Genomic DNA, 27146 nt, shown 5'->3' on the forward strand with positions numbered 1-27146 from the left:
CGATGTTCAACATCGACGTTGCGCAGCACCACATCGAAATAGGCGCTGCGAGGGAACGTCTACACGCCACAGTAGCACACATCGAAATAAGGGTGGCAGGAACAGCTGCAGGCAGGGTCACACAGCGGACTCAACAGCCAGCTGCTCCCTTAAAGGGCCCCTCCCAGACACACTTGCACTAAACACCACAAGATCCACAGAGCCGACAACGAGTTGCAGACCCTGTGCATGCAGCATGAATCCCCCGCTGCAGCAGCAGCAGCCAGAAGCCCTGGGCTAAGGGCTGCTGCACACGGTGACCATAGAGCCCCGCATGGGCTGGAGAGACAGCGTCTCTCAACCCCCCCAGCTGATGGCTGCCATGGAGGACCCCACAATTTCGACGTTGCGGGACGCGGATCGTCTTCACGGTCCCTACGAACGTCGAAGTAGGGCGCTATTCCGATCCCCTCATGAGGTTAGCGACTTCAACGTCTCGCCGCCTAACATCGAAGTTAACTTCGAAGTAGCATGCACGTGTAGACATAGCTTCAGTGTGTCTTAACTCACTCAAAACTTGCATGGGTATGTGGATGTATCCCATGTGTATGGATACAGCCCAGAACAATAAGGCCCTACCTTGGCTAAACACAATACAAATAGCAACCCAGAGCCCGCTGAAGGAAACAGGAGTCTACTGTATGACTTTATTACCTTGAACATACCTGACTTTGCAAAAATTTTACCTAGTCCCATTTTTTAACCCCAGGACAATTCCATGTTGAAAAGAAGCCCCCAAAATCCCAGTCAGGCTGGAGAGACTGTGGTACCGTGTTGCACCACAGCTGCAGTATGATAAAGGGAGCATCAGCATCACGTTCCCACAGCTGTCTGGAGTGACACAAAACACAACCCCAAGTGGTAGAGACCTCAGTTAACCACAGAGCTCTTTGAGCAGCAACAGGTTCAGCAACAAGGACAGGAGAATGTTAGTAAAGGAGGAGCCAACAGACAGCAGGACTGATGGTCTCTCAAACTGTTTTTCCAGCCCTGTGCGGAATAAATTTTGTTATGTGCAGCTATACACCATGTAGGTAGCAAATTCCTCAGGCAGGCCGTGGTTTGTGGTAAAGACCACCTGTTCAAATTCTTAAAGTCTGGAGTAGGCCGATAATATAGAAACCCAGCTAGCATGAGTGGAAAATACCTCGCTGGGACCCATCTCCCTTATCTCCCTCACAATACCCAGAGAAGGGCAGGAAGGGCCTTGAAGTCTGAAGGGAGGAATAGCTGTTTCAGCAGCTACATTCCAAGGAGAGGCCCTGCATGTGGAAACCAATGGTCAGTGCTGCATGCTGTTAATGGCTTGTAGTGACTTGTGCTTTAAATCTTCTCGATAACCCCCCAGAGGCACCAGCGTGGAGACATCGCCCCATTCCCTGTCCTATCTCGACACAAACTGGCCATTGTAGATCTGTTTTGGTTAATATGGAGAAGAAACCACCTGTACTAGAGCTAAGCTGTGGGCGGGGATACTCTGTAACCTGGTATCAATTGTAATCTATTGTCTGGCCGTGCTTCCCCGAGTCCTCATGGTGAAGCGGCCCTCCACCAGCGCTGTGTGTAATAAACCCTCCTGTTTGCTTCATACACCGTGTCCAGACTTTGTTCCAACACACCACCAGTAGACACTTACGCTGCTGGCTACGGACACTGCTCATCAGTTGGGTGGCATTTCAATCTCCCCTGTGTGGTTGCCCAAGCACTCAGCTTATAAGGAACACTGGAAAGAACTAGGGATTTTGGGTGCTCAACTTCAGACCCCTTAAAGGGGCCTGATTTTCAGAGAAATGCACACATGGTTTTAAAGCACGAAGTCACACAAGGAAAGGGCCACTTCCGAAACCCTTTGTCAAGGGCACCCTGAGCGCCTCCTCCCCAAACCTACCCCAAGATGTTTCAGCACTTACCGGACAGGTATCTTGGGCTTCACACATCTTGGCCACAGAGGTTTCAAATTCCCCAATGAAGTCGTGTCCTCCATCACTGTCATAATCATAACACATGACCTGGGGAAGAGGAGGGGACATGGTCATTCTCAGGCACGGCACAGGTGTTGGTCTGGCTTGAGGTCAGATGAGTCACTTAGGTGTGTTGCTCAATCCTTTGGGTGTGTCCTCCCATTTGCTCCGCCAGGACACTGCCACCACCTCCTGGGGCACGCAGCCTACCTGCCAGCCAATGAGGGCAGAGCATAGCCCTTGGGATCTCATCAGCCACGACGCCGGGGATGTCTTCACTACCCAGAAGATCGACTCAGTCAGGGTCGATCTTCTGGAATTTGATTTCACACACCTAGTGGGGACGCGCCAAATCGAACTATCAAGGGTTGACGGTCCACCCCTGTATTCCTCGATATCGCGAGGAGTTAGGGAGGTTGATGGGAGAAATTCTCCCGTCAACCTCCCTCGGCAAGAAAGGCCAGGTAAGTTGATTGTAGAGAAGTCGATTCCAGTTACACAATTATCGTAGCTGGAACTCGGTATTTGCAATCAACTTTAAGGTCTAGTGTACAACTGGCCTCTGTCTTGGCCACAAAGATACGGGATTCCAGACAATGACTTTGGGGGCTCCCTCCTCTGGGACAGGGATCAGTGCTTAATTCGTGCCAGGGCTTACCAGGGCTGAGCCCCGGCACCGGCACCTCTGGGTTTGCCCCATCAGTTACGTCCTGAGCCTCCACACCTAATTCCTTGACCGCTTGCATCTCTTTCGTTACAAATCAAGCACCGGGGTTGGGTCTATTTCTCGCGATTTGCTACCAGAGGCAGGGGTAGAGCAAGCGCTAGCGTAGGCCATCCAATAGCGCTTCCACCATCAGCACATGATCTAAACCGCTACAAGCAAGCTTCAATGCAATGGTTACAAAACCCCCTCCAGCGACCAGCCCGTGAGAATTGCCAACGTTTTGCTTTCAGACTGTTGCAAAAACTTTTTTTTAAGAACGTTTAGAGGATGGCAGAACGTGTCCAATTGCAGGAGGGCGTTACGTGCCGTGCCGTGATTGACACTGGACGTGATAGCTGGAACAGTCTGTTTTTTTAAAACCACCACAGGCAGCTGCTGCTTAGTGCCGCCTGAGCGACCTCATCCTCTCCCCGCGATTCAAGTGTCTCCAGAGTGTAGGGTAATAAAACAGTCCAACACTGTGGCTCACCCCTTGTGCAGACTGTAAAGGGTCTTTATTATAGGCAAGGCTGGTTGTGCCCCATCACTAAGGTTGCCCCTACATTTTCCATTACAAAGCCCTTAATCTAGTTGCTTATAACGTGGCCAAACTTCACCCACTCAAACTCTAATTCCACCCATCTGTCTGCCTCAGGCTCAACTTTTCTGACAAATTTCAGCCAAAACGGTTCAGCTGTTCAGAGGGAAGACAATCTGAGAACATGCTGTGTTTCACCCATGTTAAAGTTTGGTGCCCTCTTTTTGCTTTGGACCAGAGACTTGAAATTGGCCAGTGTCTTCGGATTTTGTGTCAGGGATGTGCCATTAGCTAGCCCTGCAAAAAGCTTCCCAAATTTGAAGTCATAAGCCCTTGAAAACAAAAATAAGCTGAAGACTTTGCACATATGCTGTATAGACTTGTGAGAGCTTCCCTGCTAAATTCCCTGAGGGTTCTGTATGCACTGAGCATGCTCCAGTCGGAGGTCTGGACTGGACATCCCCTGCAACTGCAACCCTGGGCTGAGCTCTAGAACTGAAAGTAAGGAGACCACTTGTCTTTCCTGTGGCCCTCCCCTTCCCCCAGCCAGGCAATGAGAAGGAAGCTGCCAGAGACAGAATACAGAGGGGGACAGGAGACCGATCTGGTGAGGGGGAAAGCGGGAGATTGGATTGGGATCTTGTTAGGAGAATCAGGGAGATAACTGTGAGCCATGGGAGCAAGTGGGGAATTGAGATGAAGTAACAGGACCAGAGAAGACTAGGACGGCTGAGTAGAGAGACATCTGAAACATTTGACGAGGAGCTAGGAATACAGGGGCATTTCTGTTGCAGTTTGCCAGGAAACATTTGCTCAGCCATTGCAAAGCGATGATGTGACGTTAGCATAGAAAGAGACCCGCGCCCCTGGCTTTATCATGGAAACGTGGACTTCCTTCTTAGCAGCGCACGAACGACTCCTCAGTGAACCAGGATGTGTGTTCATTTCAGTCCTGAAGCCGTCTTCAACCTCCCTCCCCCGCCATCTGCCCCACTCTCAGAGGCTGATGACCGTAAAGCAACATGAACCCAAAGCAACGTAAGAGTCGCGCTGCGTCACGCAGATACCTTGATCAGCTTTTCCACATCTCCATCACACAGTGACACCAAAGGCACAGTGAACGGCTTCCACACGGGATCCAAGGTGTACTTGATCACCTGCCGTTTGGGAAGGAAGAAAAACACTTCAATTAGAAGAAGCCAGTGGCAGTAAAGTGTTGACCACAAAGCAAAGGCTGGAGACTTATTTTCAGTAACTTTCGACAGATAACAGCTGGCACAAGGCTGGCACAGCTCGGCTGACATCAGACGCGCTACATCTTTGGTGAAGTTCAACCTAGTTTGTATCATTTTCTTGCCTGGAAACCTGTCCTGTACAGATGTAAAATCCCCTTTATTACTTCACCGATGAAATGGGTAAGTTCAACAGGTTAACCGACTGAGGAGGTGGACGTTGCTCCAGCCAGGCTGGAGCATCCCTGCCCTTGGGGGCCCCGATGGGGCAGGGTTCTTCCAGTGTGGCCAGAGCAGTCCCTGTCCATGGCTTTCCCAGACGCCCATCTTCCCTGAACAGCCAACCATCCTCCCCCCTGCCAGAACGGCTCTGGCTCAGCTGGAGCAACCCCCTACAGCTTCAGCCCCTACCGGTTAACCGTCACCAGCAAGCCTCATTTGTTTAGGGTAAAGCTCATCAATTAACTAGTTAAATGTTAATGTTCCTACTTTCCTGCTTGCCAGGACACAATTTGGTAGTGTTTCATTACAGGCTGAATCAAGGCAGATACAACATCTATCTGCATCCATCATCGCCCAGGACTGATGCTGAGGCTTCCACAATTAAGAGCACGAGCCTCTACTGTAGGAGTTAAAGAAACCATCTCCCACCCCGGAGCGGTGGGACACTCAGAACGAGCTCACAGACGCCTCAGTAGGAAGTCGTCAAGTTCCACCCCATGTGCTGAGGGCACTGACCATCCCAGACAGGGGTTTACCCAACCTGTTCTTAAAAGCTTCCTAAGATAGGAATTCCACAACCTCCCCTAGTAACCTGTTCCAGTGGCGAACCGCCCATAGGGTTAAAAAGTTTTAAATACCCAATGTAACAAAAAAAACCCAGGCTTGTCCTTGTGGTCCCTGCCCTAAGAGGGGTTTAAAAGCAGCCTCAACGGCCTGCTGGGTCCCTCCCTCTGGCTCCTGTACTCACAGGGGCTTGGATCACAGTGTCACTGGGCCACTCTCACCATTGGCCGGTCCAAACACCATTTTCCATGGAAGAGGCTCGCTCCTCGCCCGCTGCTCCTTCGGGGTGGCCCACCTTCTCCTGCCTTCTAGGGCTGCCCTGAAGCATGGGGTGGTCTGGGGAGAAGCCAGTCTCCTCCCACATGTCCCGGGTTCCAGCCCAGGGACCTTAGGCAGCTGCAGCAGGAGGGGCTTCCCTCCCTGAGCTCTCCTAGTGCCACAGCCCCCCGCCCTGGGCCACTTCCGCCAGACCCCCTTTTCCCCCCAGACAACCACAGTCCTTCTCACCACAGTCCCTGTCCGTCCTCTACCACCTTCCCAGAAAAGAGCAACAAGAATGATTAAAAGGTCTAGAGAACATGACCTATGAAGAAAGGCTGAAAGAACTGGGCTTGTAAAATTTAGTTTGGAAAAGAGAAGAATGAGGGGCGCCATGATAGCGATTTTGAGGTATCTAAGAAGGTGTCATAAGGAGGAGGGAGAAAACTGGTTCTTCTTGGCCTCTGAGGATAGAACAAGAGGCAAGGGGCTTAAACTGCAGCAAGGGAGGTTTAGGTTGGACATTAGGAAAAAGTTGCTAACTGTCAGGGTGGTCAAACAGTGGAATAAATTGCCAAGGGAGGTTGTGGAATCTCCATCGCTGGAGATATTTAAGAACAGGTTAGATAGATGTCTATCAGGAATGGTCTAGACAGTACTTGGTCCTGCCACTGAGGCAGGGGGCTGGACTCGATGGCCTCTCGAGGTCCCTTCCAGTCCTAGTGTTCTATGATTCCCCGTCCTTGCCTGGGGGGGAGCCTTTCTCAAGGTCTCCACAGGCCCTGATTGGCCGCAGCTGCTTAATTAGCCCAGATGTTGGTTTACCCTGGGGCTGCAGGCTGATCCTTCCTGGGCCTTAGCCCTTCAGGATCATGAAAGCACATATCCAGTTTCCAACCTATCTCCCCTCCACAAGGGTGCTATAGCTGGCTGTGGGCCGGGGTCTATCACACCAACCTAAATCTCCCTTACTGCAAACTACACTGGTTACAGCTCGTCCTCCCCTGGAAGGGCATCGAGAACAACCAAGCGCTGGGAAGGAAAACACACGCTAACCAGAGGGCTTTGCCAGACAGGAAAACGGACCTTCAGCCTGGCATTTGAAGAGCTAGCCAGCAAGATGAAGACGGTATTTTTCCAGTGGTTCTTACACAATACACCTTCCGTTCCTTGAGGATTCCCGCTGCCAGTTTTCGGCCTTGCTGACCGGCGAATGCTAACTACACGTGGTGGGTAAACTGCCTAGCGCAGGGGTCAGCAACCCCCAGGAAGTATGTCATTCAGCCCCAGCCTTCCTTCCCACATGCAGCGATCCCATGCCACCTCCCTCACCCCTGCTCTGCGCCCTCTGGCTGGAGCTGCTTGGCCAGCCAGACCCCACCTGCGTGCCGCCCAGCCCGGGAAGGCAACCTGCAGCCTGGGTAAGTCGTCACACAGGGACCCTGGTGGGGGCTGGCCCAGCCTGCCCCAGGCCCCTGTTGGAGTCTGAGGGGGCAAGTGTGTCTCGTATCTGCCACCCTCCCACCCCTCCTGGATAGGTGGGGGTTGAGGGTGTCTTGCATATAACCGGCACTCAGTCGGTACGCAGAGGCCAAAAGGTCAAAGGTCGGACCTCCGCCTCAGAAAGGTTACTGACCCCGGCCTATAACATGTGCCTTCTCCATAGCCGTCAAGTGCTTCCACTTACAATCGGGATTAGCATGGCTCCTGCAGGATAGGGTGAGCTGCCAGCAACTGGGGGCACCAAGCAAGGACGGGTGTTTATTTTCCAAGCCAGGGTGATACAGACAGTGACTCATTAGGGAAGAGGAAAATAACCTGACGTGAAGTGCACAGTTTAATGGAGGGTTTGTAAACACCGCCTACTGTAGCCAGACAAACACTCCCCCCTCCCCCCGTGACTACTTCAAGGCACAGATGTGCTGAGTCGTCGAAACCATGGGAAGCACAGAAGAATAAACAAAGGGGGTAACAGGCTGTTCCTGGAGCTGGGGGCCTCGGGCTACCCTTGAACGGTGCTGATAGTGATACGCCCACATAACGTTCCAGGAGAGGAATCCTATGCCCATGTGAAAAGAATGTTCTGTCTTAATGATTTGGCTAACATTCGGCTATCTTCACCTAACAAATGCAAAGGTCCTGCCATTGGGGCAGGGGGCTGGACTCCATGGCCTCTCAAGGTCCCTTCCGGTCCTAGTGTTCTATGATTCTATGAAATTAATCTGGTAACCATCTTTTGAGACTGGCATCACTGAGATGTACCAGCACAACTGGTGTTAAGGAAGATGTGTACGTGACCCAAGGGGTATAAAGTAGGGCCTAGCAGCAGACATGAGCTGAGCTGCAATTGCCTGACCTGCTGATCAGAACGGGCCCTTGCCTCCTGAGGTAAGGGGACGCCCTCCTCGTACTCTTCTTCCCGAGGAACTGAGTGACAGACGCTGGCAACCCTGGAGTTGGACGATGCAGGGGTGAGAATTATACCTGCTATGTTATTTTGCGCGCATTTAATAAGCTAAGTGTTGTTGTTGTTGTAACTAAAGTTAAGTTGTAACTAAAGTTAAGTTTAACAATCTAAATTACCTGTAAATTTACATCTCTTACATGCTAAACTTTTCACTGTAATAAATCATAGTAACCACTACACTAAGCCTGACTCCTCCAGTGATTGCATCGAGACATGCACAACCAAAAAACCCGAGCCGGCTTCTGGCTAATTAACTCCTTAGGTGGTGCTAGTGTGCTGGAAACTGGGCATTGAGTTTGGCTGCCTGCCAAGGAGCAGACTCCTGGGGCATCCATCAGCCACCCTGGCTGCCCGCTGCGAAGGGACAGTCTGTCCTAGCAGTTAAAGACTCACATGTAAAAGGGACTCTTTCTGGCACTAAGCACTACTCCGATCAGCCACGCCTTTAGTGTCAGCTAACACCTACGTCGGGCTGGAACGACCGCAGGGAACCCAGCCGCATTCAGACCGCCCACCGCATGGTGCCCATATGCTACTAGACACCAGGTCCTCACGGCGGGTGTCTACAAGACAATTAACGCTTACTTCACACGTGGCACCCGGCTGAGGATTGACACCTCATTTTGAAACACGCTGCACCGTCAGCAATAGCCTTCCACAGCAGACACCTTTGTTACCCAACAACACACTAACAGCCAGGAAGGTACCAAAAACTGTAGCCCACAAGGAGCAGGAATCACTTAATTTCCAGTAACACCTCTGCCCAAACCTAGATGTTTCTGCCATTCAGAATTCTTTTGAAAGCAGCAGTTTATTTCCAGGGAAGTTCAGCAGGACATTACTTAAGGCCCTGAAAACATACAGATTTTTTCCCCCTAGCTGCTGAAAGAAAATAAAACAAACTCTGTTCTCATGTATGGCGCCAAGATTCACAATTCATGTATTTTACTGGGTCTCAGGCTTGGTCTACGCTAGGCAGGTAAGTCGACAGCAGATAAGCAAGTCTAACTACAGCAACTGCGTAGCTAGAATTGACTTACCTGACTGTCCCCACTGAGAAAGGTCAAAGGGAGAGTCTCTCCCATCAACCTACCTTATTCTTCGCGATATTGAGGAGCACAGGGGGAAACTGCCAACCCCGGATAGTTCGATTTTGCACATTTCTACCAGGCACATGAAATCAAACCCCAGAAGATTGACTGAGGAGATCAATATCGAGTCAAAAGGGACTCCTTAAAATGCGTCTGTAAGTAGATCTGGCCAGCAAATGGAAATCAAACTTTTCCATGGAAAGTTTAAGTTCCATCAGAGGGAAGCATTGTGTCAGAACCTTGTACCACAGCTCTCAAACAGTTCTATTTTTCAATTAATCTTAGGTCTGAATTGATGGTTCTGGGTTTGAAATTCTCTGTTTACGCAAAGCCAGAGGATCCCAAACTTTTCTCTAGTGCAGATCCTCAAATCAACTCCCCAAACGATTCGCGGACCCCCATCCAAGCCAATTCAAACCACTGTGTACACTTCATTAACTGAAAAAGGAAACCACAACATAGCTTTTTGGACAGCAGTTAGTAACAGCATTGGAAGATACTTAAATTTAAAAAGAATACTTGGCTGTAACTGTGCAATTTATTTAGAACTCATTTTCTATGATCATTATGTATCTTTTCTTTTTTTTCCTCCACTGACCCTCTGCAGTGCCCTCGCCATTGGGAACCACAGCTTTAGGCATAGGCAAACCCAGGGACTGCACTGGTGATTCTGCGCTTTAGTTTAAATGTCCTGGCCAATGTTTTCAAAAGCAGCCTAGAATTCCGAGGTTCTTGGGCTTAATCTACAGTACGTCGGAAGATCGACCCACTCACGGTCAATCTTCCGGGGTTTGATTTTTGCACACGAATGAGATCAAGCTCTCAGAGGTCACAGTCGACCCCGTGCTCCTTGTAAGGGGAGAGCAATAAGGAAGTTCGAAGGGAGAAATGCTTCCGTTCACCTTCCACAGTTAAGACAGACAAGTTAACGGAACGTAGGTGCATCGATTTTAGCTACGCAATTGGCATAGCTAAAATCTCGTATCTGAGGTCGACTTCCATGTCTAGCAGAGAGACATAGACTACGTCTACACTCAACCAGAAGGTCAACAGCTGCTACGCAATTTTAGGTATGCCAACTGGGTACCTACAATTGACTTTACAGCGGTCGACTTTTGCCCATTTTCACGGCAGAAGGTTGATGGGAGCACTCCTCCCATCAACCTCCCTTAATCCTTGCGGCTCGCGAGGAGTTCCAGGCTCCATGTTGACCCCAGAATGCGCCATTTCATGCAGCGAACCTAAGCGGTCGCTCTTCTGTGCTCTGCGGAGATGTAGCCACAGCCTAACTTGAGATGGTTTTGAGAGCATCTGCTGCTCTGAAGTCCAGGTAAGGGAAGGACAACTGGTCAAAACCTGGCAAATATTTGTAGTCCTTTTCAAAGACCAACACAATCACAGCCTGGGGTGTGTCTCTTCCATCAGACTCCAGCAACCCCTGTGCTAAGCAGTGAAGCGGAGAGAAAAGTCCAACATCCTTACAGGATCTTTGCTTGTGATGACAGAACTTTGACGCAGCTATAGCCTAAAGGGGCACAAGAGCTGGGAAAACAGCCTCAATTCCCCATGCGAGCAGCCAGCCAGAGCCTTCATCTGCCGCCCTCTCATCAGGTTCCAACTCACAGAGGGTGCGCAGCGACTTTCAGTGTGTACACGGTAACAAACAAAGTCACGATCTCTTCCCACGCTCCCTTCCTCTACATGCACAAACCGCAGAACCAGTACGATGCAAGATAACCTTGACGCAGATGAATAGGAAATACTCCCAATTGTGGCAGAAGGTGGAAGGTCAGCTCAGCTCCACCGAAGCTGTTCAGGCGATGCCGATTTGCGCCAGCTGAGGATTCAGCCGAAGTATTTTCTGCTTGCAAGAGATGATGATTTAGGGCGGCGTCTCCCAACTTGATTTGGCCATGGAATCCTTTTAAATTTGAAGGAATTGTGCAGAACTCCATTCCCAGGATCTACCCCCCTGCGGCCCCCAAACCCACATCCCTGCTTCAGGCTCTACCTGCCTCGGCCCCCAAATCTGCCCCCTCCATCCCCAAGCTTTACCGCCCATCCCACAATCCCATCCCTTCATAACCAGGCTTAACCACTCTCAGCCCCAAAGCTGCCCCCACATCCCCCAGCATTACCCCATCTCAGCCCCAAACCAGGCCCCAGGACTAACTCATCCGCAGCGCTGGCTGGGAAGCCTACGCTGGGCAGCCACATGCACCCAGCGAAAGGAAGGCTGGCGTGGAGATGTTTCACTGGCATGGAGAACCAAGCCATGCCCACCAGAGGGGTGCGGCCACTCGGGTAGCGGGGCAAGTGAGGGGCTCTCTGCAGCTCCCTGCCCTGCTGCCGGTGAAATAACAGAACTAAATTCAGTTGGTTTAACAGCTGGATCCCTCCCGTCACCTTGCTGGCCGTTAAACGAATTAAATTGAGTTCTACTGCTTCAGTAGCTGCAGTCAGCTATTGTAATGGAATATCTCGCAGAACCCTTATTTTCACTTCCCAGAACCCTGGGATTCTGCGGAACACCAGCTGGGAACCAACAACTTTGGGTATTTCTTCAATATGCGAATGATCGACCCAGCCAGGTTCAATCTGCCGGGATTTGATTTCACGTGTCTAGTAAGGACAGTGAAAATTGAATCATCTGGGATCAGCGGGCAACCTCCGTACTCTATATTGCAAGGAGTAAGGGAGGTTGATGGGAAAATTTCTCCCATTGCCCTCCCTCTGTGTAGAAGGTCAGGTAAGTCTATCGTAGTTCTAGCTACACACTTGTAAGTAGAGCTGCATCTCTACAATAGACTTTAATGTCCACGTTAGACCTGGCCTTACAGAATGGCCTGAACCTGCTTGAAGGCAGGGAAGGACGATCCCCATTTTACACCTGGGGAGACTGTGATACAGAAAGGGGCATGACTTGCCCAAGGCCAGATAAAAGCGTTGGCAATGGCAAAAATACAAACCAGGCGACTACCAGTCCCCTTAGTCCGGTGCTGAAGACGTGAGACAACGGGCCAGATGCCAGCGGGGTCGCTCCTGAGAAATCCACAGAGCTGTTTTGGTTCACACCGGCTGAGAATCGGACCAAATGCCTCCCCAGTTAGCCTATTTTAATGCTAAACCAAATGGTTCCTTGCCTACTGCTGAGACCCTTGGTCTCTCCTGGTCCCGCTCTCTCACCAGGATTAGCACGACCCTCTCCAGTTTACCCAAAATGCTGCCGCTTCTCCTACCTCTCTCTGCTGCTCCAGCTACGTCGTCCCTCCCGGAGTCCTTGCCCGGGCTCATTGGTTTTACCACAGATTCCAACACCTCTTCCTGATGGCACTATGGCAGGGGCCAGCAACCCCCGGCCCGTGTGCCGAAAGGGACACGGGAGCTGCTTTTCAGCAACATGCAGAGGTGGCTCAGGCCCAGCCCCTCCTCCCCCATGCCGCAGGGGGAGCAGAGACAGGACGGGCAAGCCCAGCCTGGGAGCCGGCCTGCGGAGGAACACACACCCTCCCTGTGGAGCAGTCTGGCTGTCCGGCCCCTGCCAGTGCCCCACCCAGCCCGGGAAGGTGACCTGCAGCCCAGTAAGTCTCTGCACGGGGTGGAGGGTGCTAGGCACAGAGGGACCCTGGCTGGGGCTGATTCTGCAGCCGCACCTAGGCGTGCCCCCAGTGTCCACGTGGGGGGAAGCAGGGGGGTTGCTGGGCACAGAGAGATCCCGGCAGGGGTTGGCCCAGCTCCACCCTGCCTCTCCCCCAGAATCTGAGGGGCGGATGTGTCTTGTATTCCCTCCTTCCCCTGCACAGAGAGGTGGGGGTTGGGGGTGTCTTGAGTATCACCAGCTCTTGGACTGTCAGAGGTAAAATTTCAGCACTCCGCCTTGGAAAGGTTGCTGACCCCGGCTCTACCGCCTTGGCCTCTCTTCCCGCTCCATGCTCCCACAGTGCGCCTTCCTTTCCCCAGGTTCCTCCCATTCCCCTCATTCTGCGCCCCTTTTGTCCTCCCCTCGCCCGCTGGGATTCAGGCCTTTGTTCTGTCTGCCCCTTAAAACTGGAACAGGGCCCCTGACTGCAGTGCGTCTGTCCACCTCCTTGAGACCTGTTTCTTCCCAGAAGCCTAAGTGGTGTCCTCTCTAATCAGGCCTCCACACCCTCCTGTCTGTATACTGTTACCCTGGGATCGATGGAGCTCTTCTCTGGATTTCTCCTCTGCCAAGTGCTACGCACACCTACGAAGCTCAGATAATTAGGGCTTCCCAGGTTCCGTTTTAACTGATACATACAGACAAAACACCCCCGTAGCAATGAGTTAAATCAGTGTTTATCTAATGAACAACAACAAAACCCTGGAAATAGTGATCTGTATCTCAGGACTCGTCTAAATGAAGCAATCATGTGGACAACTGAGGTGGGATTTCTAAAGTGGGCCAACACGTTGGACATTAATTGGCCCGTCTCTCTCTCTCGGCAGTCACTTGATAACGAGGAGGACGTCCATGTCACCCTCCTACTTGTGAGTCCATTGACGGCTGGCCAGCCCAATTTTGGAAGTGAAGATCTTATCAGAGAAGGGACAGGTGTTGGCAGCTGTTGGAGGGGCGCAGGGCAGTTGTTGATGCTCTTTTCTTCTTCTCCACCTCTCCTTGTCTGGACTGCGGCGGGACCTCTCAAACTGAGCGACCCCCTCATGGATTACCGCTCTCCGCTAAGGATAGTCCTGGGCAAGGTCCTCCCGAGCGTCAACACCAATTCTGCACTTTTTCATGGGTGCCTTCAGCACATCCCTACAGCACCTCCTCTGGCCCCCACGTTCCTCTGTCCTTCCTCCAACTCGGAAAACAGGATCTGCTTTGGGAGGTGCTGATCAGCCATCCGAACCACGTGACCAGTCCGAGGAAGCTACCAATGAACGATAACGGCTTCGATGCTGGTCATGTTCAACTCTTCCTGGATGCTCGTGTTCGTGCGCCTGTCCTCCCAAGGGATGTTAGGATTCTCCTGAGGCAGTGTTGATGTAGCAATGACGACGCTGCAGGCTGGCACTCAAATTTTCCTTGAGCACATTAACATAGTGTGATTGCAGCATTACTGTGATGGGGGCGGTCACAGAAAACCCCTTGGGATCGTTCCCTGATGTGCTGACCTCGCCACTGACACTGTCCTGCTCTCTGGAGCTTCCCACCATCCTTTGCTGCTGGGCTAGATCTTCTGGTCTCCCCAGACAAGGCACAGAGGTGGGGCTCCCTGTGCCAGCAGAGCAATGCAGACACTGCCCCAGTTCAAATCTGGGAGAACGTAGTTCTAGGGCCCAGCAGCTAGGAAACCATCCGCCAAAGGGTTCAATGCCCCAAATAAACCCGTCTCTCTCTGTGCAAAAGTTTCGCACAGAGGGAGCTCATCAGGTAAGCCACCTTCATGAACGGAAGGGAGTTATGCACTTTGTAACCTGGAGGGGGCACCAGTTGTTTACGCTGAGCTTGACCATAAGCAAAAGAATTTTTATTAAGCATAAAAATTGGGATCTGAGGCTACGTCTACACTAGACGGCTTTGTTGACAAAACTGACATTTTGTCGACAAAACCTGGGGAGCATCCAGATCCCCAAGGCTTTCTGTCAACTGTAATTACACAGAACACAGCACTTCTGTCAACAGCTGTGCCCCTCTCATCATGAGGAATAATGCCTTTGTCGACCGAGATCTGTCGACAGAAAGCCATGTGGATGTTCCAGGGGGGTCCTCTGACACACAAGGCTTCTGGGACATGGGACAGCCCTGCCTGTCATGTTTCCAGTTGGCCATTTTGTCAGAGTGGCAGGGCAGTCAACAAACAGTTCTGTCAACAGAGCAGATGGCTTTTGCAATCTGCTGGGCAGATTGGCTGAGATCTGTCGACAGAAGTTTTTCTTTGGAAGATATCTTCCAGAAAACCTTCTGTTGACAAATCCCGGTAATCTAGACATAGCCTAAGCAGTTCTAAGTGAGAACAGATCAAAGACAGACAGTAAATTAAAATGAAAAGGAAACACATGGCTAGTTCTAACTTCCCTGAGAAATTTATCACATGTGGACTCTTACCCTAAAGGAGCTGCCCTCATGCCAGGTAAAATTTTGAATCCAGAGCTGTTCTTTTACTCCAGTTTGGGCCAACACTCTTCCATTGTTCTTTGTTTCCTCTTAGGGTGTGTCAGGCAATATCCAAAGCAGGCTGAAGACAAAAACTGACCACTTCCCATTGTTTAAATAGTCTTTTTCCCAGGGCAGGACGCCTTCATTTTACAACCCCTCTTCCCAAGGAAAAACACTGGATCAAAATGGCTTTCAGCATCAGGTGGTAACATGTCTCCTTCCACTTATAGGACAAACAAAAAAGCAGTCCTGCAGCACCTTGAAGACTAAAAATGTTATTTATCAGGTGATGAGCTCTCGTAAGGCAGACCCCCTTCTTCAGATCTGGAGAATCCTGACAAACAAGGTTGTTCACAAGTCATTTAGTTGCTCGCCCAGTCATTAGAGTACTGGGGCACGAGTAATGGCACACATCACCACATTTAAACCTAAAAACAGACTTACACTTCATGTTTCTAACTTTACATGGAAAAATGAGACATGCGCTGAAATAGAATATACAAATCCAGCAAATATTCCATTAAAATTGATAGGTTACAGGAGATATCTTGCCCAAAGCATGTCCAAGTTACACATATTTATAAGAAAACAAAAAGCAGTCACGTAGCACTTTAAAGACTAACAAAATAATTCATTAGGTGATGAGCTCTCATGGGACAGACCCACTTCTTCAGATCTTAGCCACACCAGAACAGACCCCAATTTGTAAGCTATTTTCACAAAGATCGGGGGACCGTCACAATTATATCGAAGAGCAACAGGAAAAATTACAAAGAAATTATTCATTCAAGTCAAGCCACCATAATGAGTATAATACAGTACAATTCTTCATTACTGTATGTACAAAGAGCCCTAAACAACTCCAAAGTATTCACCTCTACATGGAAGTAAAAACAATCACTAAAAATATCTTTCACAAAATGAAATTAATAACCCCCAAAACTAGGAACCCTAAAAATACAATGATTTATAGGATCATAGATTGGTAGGACTGGAAGCAACTCGGAGAAGTTATCTAGTCCAGACCCCGGAATAAGTATTATCTAGACCATCCCCGACAGGTGACTTTCTAACCTGCTTTTAGAAACCTCAGTTATTTGTTTAGCTTTTTTGCTGCAACTTTATCACTTCTCCTACTTTCCAATACAGACCCTCTTAGCTAGGCATGGTTAAGCAAGGAAATGGACGTACATCTGTCCCATCATCAGTGATGCTATCAGAAAAAAGGCTAAGGACTAAAAGGTATTGACTGGTTCACCTAAAACCTCAAAAAATTGTCCCACTCACCTCTGTTCTGTGAACCAGCATCCATTTCCCATCATCGCCGGGTTTATAAAACTCTAGAAATGGATCAGACTTTCCAAACAGGTCCTGTGGAAAAACGCATGATGGGTTGTACCGTTATTTTCCCTCATTTCACAAAAGTCACAGATAGGAGTAGTAAAAAGCACCTAAAATGGGAGTACTGATAGGAAAGAGACTAACCTCATGCTTATTTTGACCTGCACAGAATACATACTAAGGAAGTGGTTTTCAACTGCTCTCAGCAGTAGTCTGAAGCAGCTGCTATTTGGAGGCAGTTACAGAACTCCAGTGATGGGACGGGCACAGCGTTACAGCCTGAAAAGCACTCTTGTTACTCGGACGCTAAACACTGAGAACTTGTATACAGATGTGTGGACACATTTGTACCAGTTTCAAATGTTTAGCAATTTAAGTTGTCCCTGAATATTTAACAGGAGGCAGTTAAACTGACAGAAGACGGGTTTAAAACCATTTAAGAATTCTCCAGACACTCTGTACAGGTTGAACCTCTCTAGGAGAGCACCCTCAGTGCCTGACTGGTGCTGGACGAGAGAATTTGCCAGACCATGGGAGGTCACTATTGTGGAGGATTCAGACAGGTTGGAAGTTGTTTCAGGTAAAACGGATTCTGCATGTGGACAGACTGTCTCAGATTCAGAGGAAACACTGTGTGGCTCAGTCCGTGGAGCAGAACAGCTGTGCAGTTAATCTCTCTAGGATGCAGGAGCAGCCAGCAACCTCCCATCTCCAGACGGTCCCGACCCATAGGTTGGGAATCCCTGGTCTAGCCGCATTAGCAACACTCCCACTGCTTACTGGACTCTTTGAAGACGGTTAGGGCTAAATTACAGCTGAAGAACTGCACAGAACACTGAGAGCCAGGACTGGTGGATGGAAACAAACTTTATGGGACCACTGGAAACTTGGCTATCCCCATAGTAAGTGGTCATCCAGTTAACTAAAATCATGCCAGATCATGGATGTTGCTGGATGAGAGTGTTCCGGACTACAGAAGTTCTACCTGTAGTATCAATTTAATTGAACTGGTTTAAAACCCCACCTTTAGTTAAACAACTCTGATCCCTCCACCCTTAGTACAAATTCTGTTACTTACAATGGTATAAACTGCGCCATCCCCCGGTATAGACAGTGCTATGACAACGGAAGGCTTCTCCCATCACCACAGCTACCATTTCTCGGGGAGGCAGAGTACCTACACTGATGGGAGAAGCTCAGACTAAGGCCAGGTCTACACGAGACCTTAAAAGTCCGTGATATATACACAAGTCCAGCTACGGAAATTGTGCAGCTGGAATCGACTTATCTACCACTGACTTATCTGGTCGTCCTCACCGAGGGAGGTCGAAGGGAGAAACTCTGCCGCAGATCTCCCTCACTCCTCACAAGATTGAGAAGTACCTGGTGGACTGTTGGCCCCAAATAGTTCAATGTCACACGTCCCCAGTAGGCACACAACATCAAACCCTGGAAGATCATCCCTGACCGGGTCGATCTACTGGGGAGTGTAGATGTTCCCTGAGGGTAACACTGGCAATCACAGGAAGATCACTAGCCCTATATTTTCTAAAACGCACAGAGAGGGTGCTCCTTTATGAATGACCTCATGAACTTGAACAGCAGCTGTGAAGTTGAAATGCTGTACAGCCCTGAAGATCTTCAAGGCAGAGGTTCCGTTACCTTTTGCAGCTTACCAAACCTGCAGGTAACTATTTTACCTGGAAGCCCACAGAAATGCACACCTTGAACAAATGCCAACATTTCAACCAAGTACAGGTGGACACTGCAACACCCAAAATACCCATCGACAACGCGGTTCTCCATTTGGTGCACATTTATGATAAACTGATCCAGTAGGAAAAACTGCCCATGTTTACAATTTTTCACGGGCAGTTTCACATTCAAAGTCTTAACAGCAACACCCTGCGTGGATTCTGCAGAGAACAGGCATATTGCGTGCAAGAGAAAACCATGCAGCTGAATTCAGGGAATTCCCAGAAGGAAAAGTGTCACAGCAACCAAGAACTCTGTCATGGTTTCTCTAGCACAAACCACGTCAGCCGTGACACACAAGTCAGGTAGTACTCTGGGAGCCACGTTGTCGCCAACCAAAGACTGTGTGCTGTCAATGTTCACTCTGTCTTCGGAGACACCCCTGATAAAGATCAGCTTGTTTCCTGCCAACTGTTTATAGACGCCCTCTCTCTATATATGCACAGAGATTTGCCTGATGTGTGGGCATGTAGGAATGACAGGATCATTATTCTGACATTGTTACTTATAGGCCAGTACCCAAAATATGATTCACGATTAGACCACTTGCCATCACTGGCATTGCTTGTGGGATAAGGTGCTATTTGGTTAGTAAAGGGATCAGAATCTGACCCTGAGCAGTTAGTAAAAACAAGTTTGTTGCTTAATATCCTCAAAAGACAAAACACTCAATAGAGAAAAGGAAGGAAAAGGTCATCAGCAACAATACATGAGCAAATGTTTGGACAGTGCCCAGCCTTGCAGCTCAACTCCACTCCATTTTCATCAGCAGAGCTCAAGGCTATTTACAACGGACAGCAGTAACCCCATTTTACAGATGGGAAAAATGAGGCTAGTGATTCCAAACCACTTGCCTCACTACCCAGCAGACCAGTGATGAAGATGGAAATGGACCTCCAGGTCTGTTTGGTGCCAGTCCAATGACCTGTATATTAGGTTATCATGGCCACTGATACTTTCACATTTACCGATTCCTCAGGATCCCATGGCCAAAAAACAAGTTTTAGGTTTGCGCACTGGGGATGAACCCCTACACACCTTTTTATCCAGTTTTCTGCCAGCCATGCTCAGAGTGATCACCCTGTTATCTGACAGCTCTTGGGCAGCTATCTGAAAGACAAGAGAAAATGTTATTTGTTTTTAGAATGAAAATTAAATTTACCTATTAACTGCACAAGAGATTCCAAATCCATAAACTACAAGAGGGAATTTTGGCCATTGGGTTTTTTTTTTTATTTAATCACTTACCATTTAGAAGGAGCTGCATCACTACAAACTGTGCAAAACCTATTCTCAAAGAAACTTGTGACATCGCCTTAAAATACAGCCAGGACTGAGGATAATCCCACCTTTGCCAAACTGTAGGTAATTTCACCAGTCCAGACGCAAGCCTGTTCCCCTCCCCTTTTCTAGAACGGTTAATGAAAAAAAAAATCCAAAGACTGGTGAATTTATAAAAAGATCATCAGAGGCCTCGCTGGAAGGAGAAATTGACAAGGTTGATTAATACAGTAGGGTCTCAACATTTGCGAGGGTTCTGTGTTCAGAACCCTTGCAAATGTTGATTTTCATGAATGGGGGGTGGGGGGGCTCAGAGCCATGGGAAGAGGCAGCTGTGGGTGGTCATGGCCCCAGGGAAGCCGCGGTTGCTGGCGCTCCTGCCTCAGAGCCCCAGGAAAGCGAGGTCACTCGCGAGTAACTGAATTTGCGAATGGGGCGCTCGCCAATGTCAAGACTCAACTGTACACACGACCCATAACGAAACCATCCATGGCCCTGTTCCTGCAATAGGACACGTATGAACTAATCAGAGAATACCAGGGTTGGAAGAGACCTCAGGAAGTCATCAAGTCCAGCCCCCTTTCCAAAGCAGGAGCATTCACCATATGCAGCCCCCACTGAACACAGACCCAGATACAGGACAGGGCTCCAAGTGCTGCTACTTTGATTCAGATGGAGAAGACCGAAGGACCCATCAACATAAAACTCTTCTTCCCCTCCACTACCACCCATCAGCACTGCCCTCTGTCTCTAAGGACTAAAACTGAAATCTGGTCTCCTTTATCTTCACAACTGAGACGCACTAGGTCTTGGTTTTATGGCTGCCGAGGTACTACAGTCCGGGAGACTTCCAGAATCACTGCCTCCCCATTTTTCACTCCAAGGAAGAGCTGCCTCCTCCTGATATCCAGGTGTCCCATATCGTGCCCCAGTATTTGGAGAAAAGGCAATAGGAAGGAAGATCAATGTAGACAGGATCAAACTAGAGAAGGTAGAGAAGATCATGTATCTGGGGAGCAAGATGACATGACGTACGATCTAGATTGTAAGAAGGAAATAGGGACTAGAATAGCGAAAGCAAGAGCGTGTTTGAAGGCGATGGATAAGATCTGGAAAAGCAAAGAGATTAGCTAAGGAACGAAGCTGAGCGTCTTGAAAAACGTGTGTATTCAGCAGTATGGGTGATCACGAAAGATTCAAAGAGAAGGATATTGGTGTTCAAGAGGAGTTGTTATAGAAAGATCCTGAGATGCAGAAGGTCACCAACAAGGAATTATATAGGAAGATACAGCCGAAAGGCTATAGAATGGAAGCTACAGCTATTCGGAAATTATCTGCGGAATGAACGATGAACGAAAAAAAATCAAGATCTTGGTATTTGGCATAACGGTTGCTTCGAACAGGAGAGGCAGACCCCACAGAGAATGGGTAGATGATCTACTAGATTGGTGTGGAGCTAGTCTACAGACACTAAGCCACTCCGCGCTGGATAGGGAAAAATGGAAGGCAATAGTGAGGGAGGCACTGGACGCCAACAGGCATTGAGCCCCTGTTTGTTAATGACGATGATGATGGTGATGATGCTCCAGTACAAGATCACTGACACAAACGATGCGCTCATTCGCAAAGGCAAGTTGGTGCACTTTCCCTTTTCCCTCTTTGATGTCACAGAAGCTTTGGGGGTGACATCTAAACTGGTAGGAAGAAAAATAATTCCATGGGAATAACGCGGCTAGCACCGCTGCCCGTGTGACTGAGTTTTCCCCTGAATTCACCTCCTGACCTAGCCTTGGAAACGTGACATTGACCAAAGCAAAAAATAGCTTTTTTCCTACAATATCTGCTTCCCAAAATGATTAAATTAAAAACCATAAATCTTCTGTTGCGCTCGAGCAAGGGGAGCTGGTGATCATCATAAGAAGGACCAATGGTTCATCTAGCCCAGGATCCTATTTTCCAGCCCCTCGCCAAAAAGGACGGTGGTGTCATCATGGAGAGTTGTGTGGGCCAAATCAAATTAAGTAGGGTGCCAGGGGTTCCCCACCCCCTGCTCTAATGTGTCTCCTAGAATATGAGGCTGTTGATGGCTGACCAGGACGATTCTGGAACCACAGGGCTCACCACAGAAGGGGCAGGTGTTGACAGCTGTTGGAGGGCGCGGGGCAGTTTTTGATGCTCTTTTCTTCTTCTCCGCCTCTCCTCATCTGCAGTGTGGTGGGACCTCTCAAATTGAGCCACCCCCTCATGGATAACTGCTCTCCACTGGGGACGGTCCTGGGAAAAGCTCTCCCAATTGTCGACACCAATGCTGGGCTTTTTCACATGTGCCTTCAGCACATCCCTATATCACCTCCTCCGGCCCCCAACGTTCCTCCGTCCTTCCTCCAGCTCTGAAAACAGGATCTGTTTTGAGAGATGCTATCAGACATCCGAACCACATGACCAGTCCAACGAAGTTGCTGATGATTGATAATGATAAGGGCTTCAATGCTAGTCATGTCGGACTCTTCGGGGATGCCAGCCCCCCAGGAGATATTTAGGATTCTCCTGAGGCAACGTTGATATTGTTCAAGTGCCTACCGATGTTGCTTGTATATTGTCCGGGTTTTCTCAAGTGAACAGCAGCATTGGAACAACCACCGAACAGCATACACGGAGCTTCGTCTTGGTGACAGAGGATATTATCAGGCATGATAAACTCCTGGCGTCACTTGGGGGAGACACAGGGATAAGTAGGAGAAGACGGAGGTTTGAAATAGCAGCCAAGGACAATCAGGCTCAGGGAAACTCAGAAGGATGGAAACATACACATCCTGACGTTTATTAGCACGATGCATTTCAGAACGTTCCCTGGTGCACGATCCCAGCAGAAGCACTTTAAAAAGGGAAGTATAATTACATCTCGGTCATTATAAAACTCGGCAAATCAAGGGACAATCCTCTTCAGCAGGAGCAATCAGAGGATTTCTGCTGCTTAAGAAAAATGCAGAGGCAGTGGTGAGTTATAGTCTTCAGGGGTCTCTTCAGAAAGCTGGCATGGAGCACGATTTATGGACTCTGAGTCACCATTACAGCTAAACACTTGAAGCACAGACTCTGGTTCTAGGACAGAGGCACAACATGGGTGCTCAGGGAGATTGCCGATGGTATTACGGTACGTGCTCAACTTCCTAATATAGAGGATGTGGTGTACTACACAGTCCCAGAGCAGAACCAGAGATTCCACTGCAGAAGCACGGAGAAGACCAGATATCTCAGAAGGATGGACAGAACAGTCAATGCTGGAATGTTTCACACTGCAAGGATACCGTTGGATGGGTCAGTTGCAGAGACTGAACCAAGGGCCTCTGGATTTAAAGGCCTTCCTGAAACCTTCAAGAACCAGGCCTGTATGTCTGGAAGTGACATCAGACTCCCATCTCTTGTTTGTGGTCTGGCCAGCAGAGAGGCACAAAGAGGATCTTGGTTAGAGCATTACAATAGGAGGGCGCCTGCAGCTCTAGGGAGCCGATGTGGAGTGCAGGGCCACTCTCTTGTTACAATCCTTCATGGTTCTCCGGACCTTTTCATCGGCAGGTGAGGCTGAAGCTAAGTCCCACTCCTCCTCCCCCATGCAGACAGAAGCTCATTCTCAGCCAGGCTGCCGGTTGATTAATAAAAGACCAGCTAATGCTACCAACCACCCCCTCACCGGAAAAGCTCTGCACCTTCATTTATTAATGAAGCCATTGTCAGTAGGACTATTAGTGACTTTAAAAAGTATCACCGGCACTCAGCCCCGACATAGAAGTCAAAAGGTCAAATGTCAGCACTCCGCCTTGGAAAGGTTGCTGACCCCTGTGCTAAGAACACATCCAATCTTGCTTGATAAATGGTCACAGATGGAGAATCCACCATGACCCTTGGTAAGCAGAACACCTTCACCACCACGCTGGAGACTCACGCCCCCACTGGTTGGCCCAGTTAATATTTATTTATGTAAAATGGAACAGGGGAAATGTGGATCAGCCAAGCCCAGCATGGCCTACAACCTGATGGCCAGGCCACGGCGCTGAATTCAAGTCCCCATTCCAGAGCAGTAATTCCAACCAGGTCTCCCACACCCCCGGTGAGTGTCCTGGCTAAAGGGACAGGAAGGGTCACACCCCTGAAGCCGGCCTCAATCTTGTCCCCAGCCAAAATTAATCAGGTCAAGTTTGCAAACAATTCAGGGCAACCAAGACTGTGTTTTTCAGCCAATAAATTGTTAGCCAAACAAAAACAAAAACAAAAACAAAACCCTTGCCCAGCTCTAGGTTAGAGTAAAGTACTCTTGAAAAGGTGAGCTAAGGGGATATCACACCAAGGTACATGAGATCTCCAGCCAAACGCAAGAGGCAGAGCGCACATCCCAGCTCAACGTACGAACACTTCACCTGACAGCAAACTCCTCTGCAATGCACCTGCCCCACCAGAGGACAAGCCAGGGATGTCCTACCACATGCAGGAGGCAGGCGAGGTTGCCTAGGGAGGTTGTGGAATCGCTATCCCTGGAGATGTTTAAGAGCAGGTCAGACAGACGTCTTTCAGGGACGGTCTAGTCGGTGCTTGGTCCTGCCATGAGGACAGGGGACTTGACTCGATGACCTCTCGAGGTGCCTCCCACTTATAGTGTTCTACAATTCCCTGAGTCTATGGAAGAAGGCAGGCCCCAGATGCATGAGCTACCAAAAGCATCTTTGTTGCATCAGCAGGATCTGAGGCTATTTCAATGCACGCCCAATTCCAACAAACAGCTGGGACTCCCAAAGGGGGACAGCAATGTCTCCCAGCTCTGGCTACCACTGGGATGCACAATCCCCAAAACCACAGTGTACGAAGATTCCCTTGCAAGCCCGCTGAAACGTGCCCTTGTAGGGTGGCACCCCCAACTAACAGAGCCAACCCACTCCCGCTCACAACTTCCTAGAGAAATCAGTGGGCGAAGAGGCTGACAAAGGGATGGTGACAGGGCTAAATGACATTTTGTTACATCCGTGTTGCAGCTGATGTGAACGTCCCTGAGCAACGACGGATGAAGGAAAACAGAAGCCTGCTGCCCATTCTGCTGTTAGATCAGATCCCTCCTGGACCACCCAGAAATACAGGTGTATTTCAGATCCGTATCTGGCAGCGTGCAACAACGTATTAGGCCCCATTTGAGATAATGCAGAAGGCACGTCAGCCCAAGAGGCTCTTCCCAAAAGCAACCAGAATAAATCAAAAGGCCAGATCATACTGCAAATGCAGCTCTGTATTCCCCTGGGCTGAGCAACAGGTAGTGTGCGCTGAACTTATTCCAGATCTATGCTTAGCCAAGGACTCCCGAGCCTCACTCTGCAGGGAAAAGCACAGGGAATTAACTGAGACTGGTGGCACAGGCTGGCAAGACACAGTTTCACTTGCTTGCAGTCAGGCAGGAGAAGGGATCTGTTGCCTGATGTAACAGCTGGGAGTTCTGCCAGCCACATGGCAGCTTGGCGTTTAGTTCTGGTTCTTTTAAAAGACAGTAGACTTGGTCACAGATGAGGAGCTTTGGAACAGAGCAGGTCAAGAACCACCTGGCTTTCAAATCAGGAGAAGAAAGTGGGGATAGCTGGGCCACGCTCTGGGAAAACCATCGTCCAGCAGAGTCTGGCAACCTCTCAACTATAACTCGCACAGAGAACGCAGAAGAGGAAGCCCTTGGACAACACGGAGAAGATCTACTGAGACTGAAGGACAACAACTGGGGTGCTCCTGGGATCTGCTAGAAGTTTTGCCCCAAGTCGAAGTGAAGTGCAGAAGACTCGTAGATGACCTGTGCTCCACCTGGAATACTGAGCTGTTTCCACGCAGGCCACTTTCTCCGAAAGTGACATGGTAATACACGACCCGAAATATGCTAATGAGGCGCGGATGCAAATTCCCCGCACCTCATTAGCATACGGTCACGTGATTTGGAGCCCAGAAGACCGTTCTTCCGGACTCCAAAATGCCATTTAGAAAAGCGGCCCCCGGGGCGTCTTCCAGAAGGAAGTTCTTCCTGAAAATGTTTGGAAAGAGGGGCCTCCGGAAGAAGGACTTCCTTCCGGAAGCTGCCCCAGGGCCGTGCTTCTACCTGGCATTTTGGTGTCTGGAAGAACGGTCTTCCGGACTCCAAATCACGTGACCGTATGCTAATGAGGCGTGGGGAATTTGCATCCGCACCTCATTAGCATATTTCGGGTCATGTATTACCATGCCACTTTCGGAGAAAGTGGCCTGCGTGGAAACAGCCCAAGAGTTTAGGTCAAATAAGCCAATTTATGTGAGTTTTGAGCTAGTGAAAGCACAGGATAGATTCTCCTTGAGAGTCAGGCCCTCCGGTCACTATGAGAGGACCCCAGCACTGCGAGCAGATGTGACCTACAACTCCAAGACATTCCAGTCGCCATGGCCATTCCCAAAACCTGTTTGCTTATTATGCCGCCTCCTGGTGTAAACCTGACCCTTGTTGGATGGGCTGGCTCTCTTGGGATCCTTTCAAAATAATCCCAACTCTAGTACTCAGGGAAGTCACCGTCTGCCTATTATTCTTAATTAGAACCTACTCGACAACCCCCACCTGGAACTTCCCAGAACAATAGAGAGCATTAAAAAGTTATCTCCTACCAACACACACTGAGAGAAGGTTTCTCATTGGATTGACACAACATAGTGCCGCCACCTTCCCTTTTCTTCCCTACATCATCCATACACATTGGAAATTCTTCTATGCCCTGGAAACAAAGAAGGAGGCTTTGTCAATGCACAATTTGCGTCAGTCACTCGAAAGAGGGGTTTCCAAGAACAACTTTATCAAGCCTGGGAGACTTCACACAGGCCCATTTGGTTTTTAAAGCAGCTTCTTTAATAATTCGCATCTCTCTATTTATTCTCATCATGACTTGGGCATTAAATTCCCTTCCAACAAACCTCATGTGCCAGATCCTCCTCAGTGGCCCTTTGGTCTAACCATTTAGATGAGGGATGGCAATTGCTGTGCACAATGCATTTGGATCATGTCAATATTGGACTGAGATAAACCTTTTCTTATAAATATTACTTAGAATATTGGATCTATTACTCCAGCCATGTTTGCATTCCCCCCAAAAACTAAACAGAAGAGCTGCATTCAATCAACCAGATCATTCATGAGTAGCGCTGGACATGAATTTTCCCTTGAGTTGCACTGGGATTTGCCAAACTTGAGTTGTTTTGCGAGAAAAGTTCAGGTTCGATGGACAGTTGTCCAGTTCTGGGCAGGGTTCTGAAAGCATCCTGCCCACCTTCCTGGTGGTCTCCTGGAGAACAGGGGATTACAGGATCCATAGCTCCGTATCAGAGATACGACAAATTGTGAAATATCCCTGGAACCAAAAATTCCAAGCTTCAGCCAAGTTCTACTCATGGAGCCTTGAGTTCAGGCTCTAACACTGACAGGCCTCGTGATACTAGCCAAGTCTCTGGGGGCAGACGTTAAGCGCTTCGGAGCAGAAATTTCCTTGCCTTGAAGGGGCAGAGTTGGGAATAGAGTAATACAGGTATT

The 27146-nt window shown here is 49.3% G+C and overlaps 1 protein-coding gene across 3 annotated transcripts in view; it reads right to left on the reverse strand.

Moving 5' to 3' along the window:
- CPNE2 (copine 2) overlaps positions 1 to 27146 on the reverse strand; it is a 163633-nt gene that overhangs the window by 58606 nt on the left and 77881 nt on the right. For all 3 annotated transcript variants that reach the window (XM_075009120.1, XM_075009119.1, XM_075009118.1), the window contains exons 5-8: positions 19337 to 19408; positions 16490 to 16573; positions 4312 to 4401; positions 1950 to 2048 (exon numbers count right to left, since the gene is read on the reverse strand). In XM_075009120.1, coding sequence (XP_074865221.1) covers positions 1950 to 2048; positions 4312 to 4401; positions 16490 to 16573; positions 19337 to 19408 — 345 coding nt within the window. The remainder of the gene's footprint in view (positions 1 to 1949; positions 2049 to 4311; positions 4402 to 16489; positions 16574 to 19336; positions 19409 to 27146) is intronic.

Source organism: Carettochelys insculpta, chromosome 14, assembly GCF_033958435.1.
Source record: "Carettochelys insculpta isolate YL-2023 chromosome 14, ASM3395843v1, whole genome shotgun sequence".
Classification (NCBI taxonomy): Eukaryota; Metazoa; Chordata; order Testudines; family Carettochelyidae; genus Carettochelys; species Carettochelys insculpta.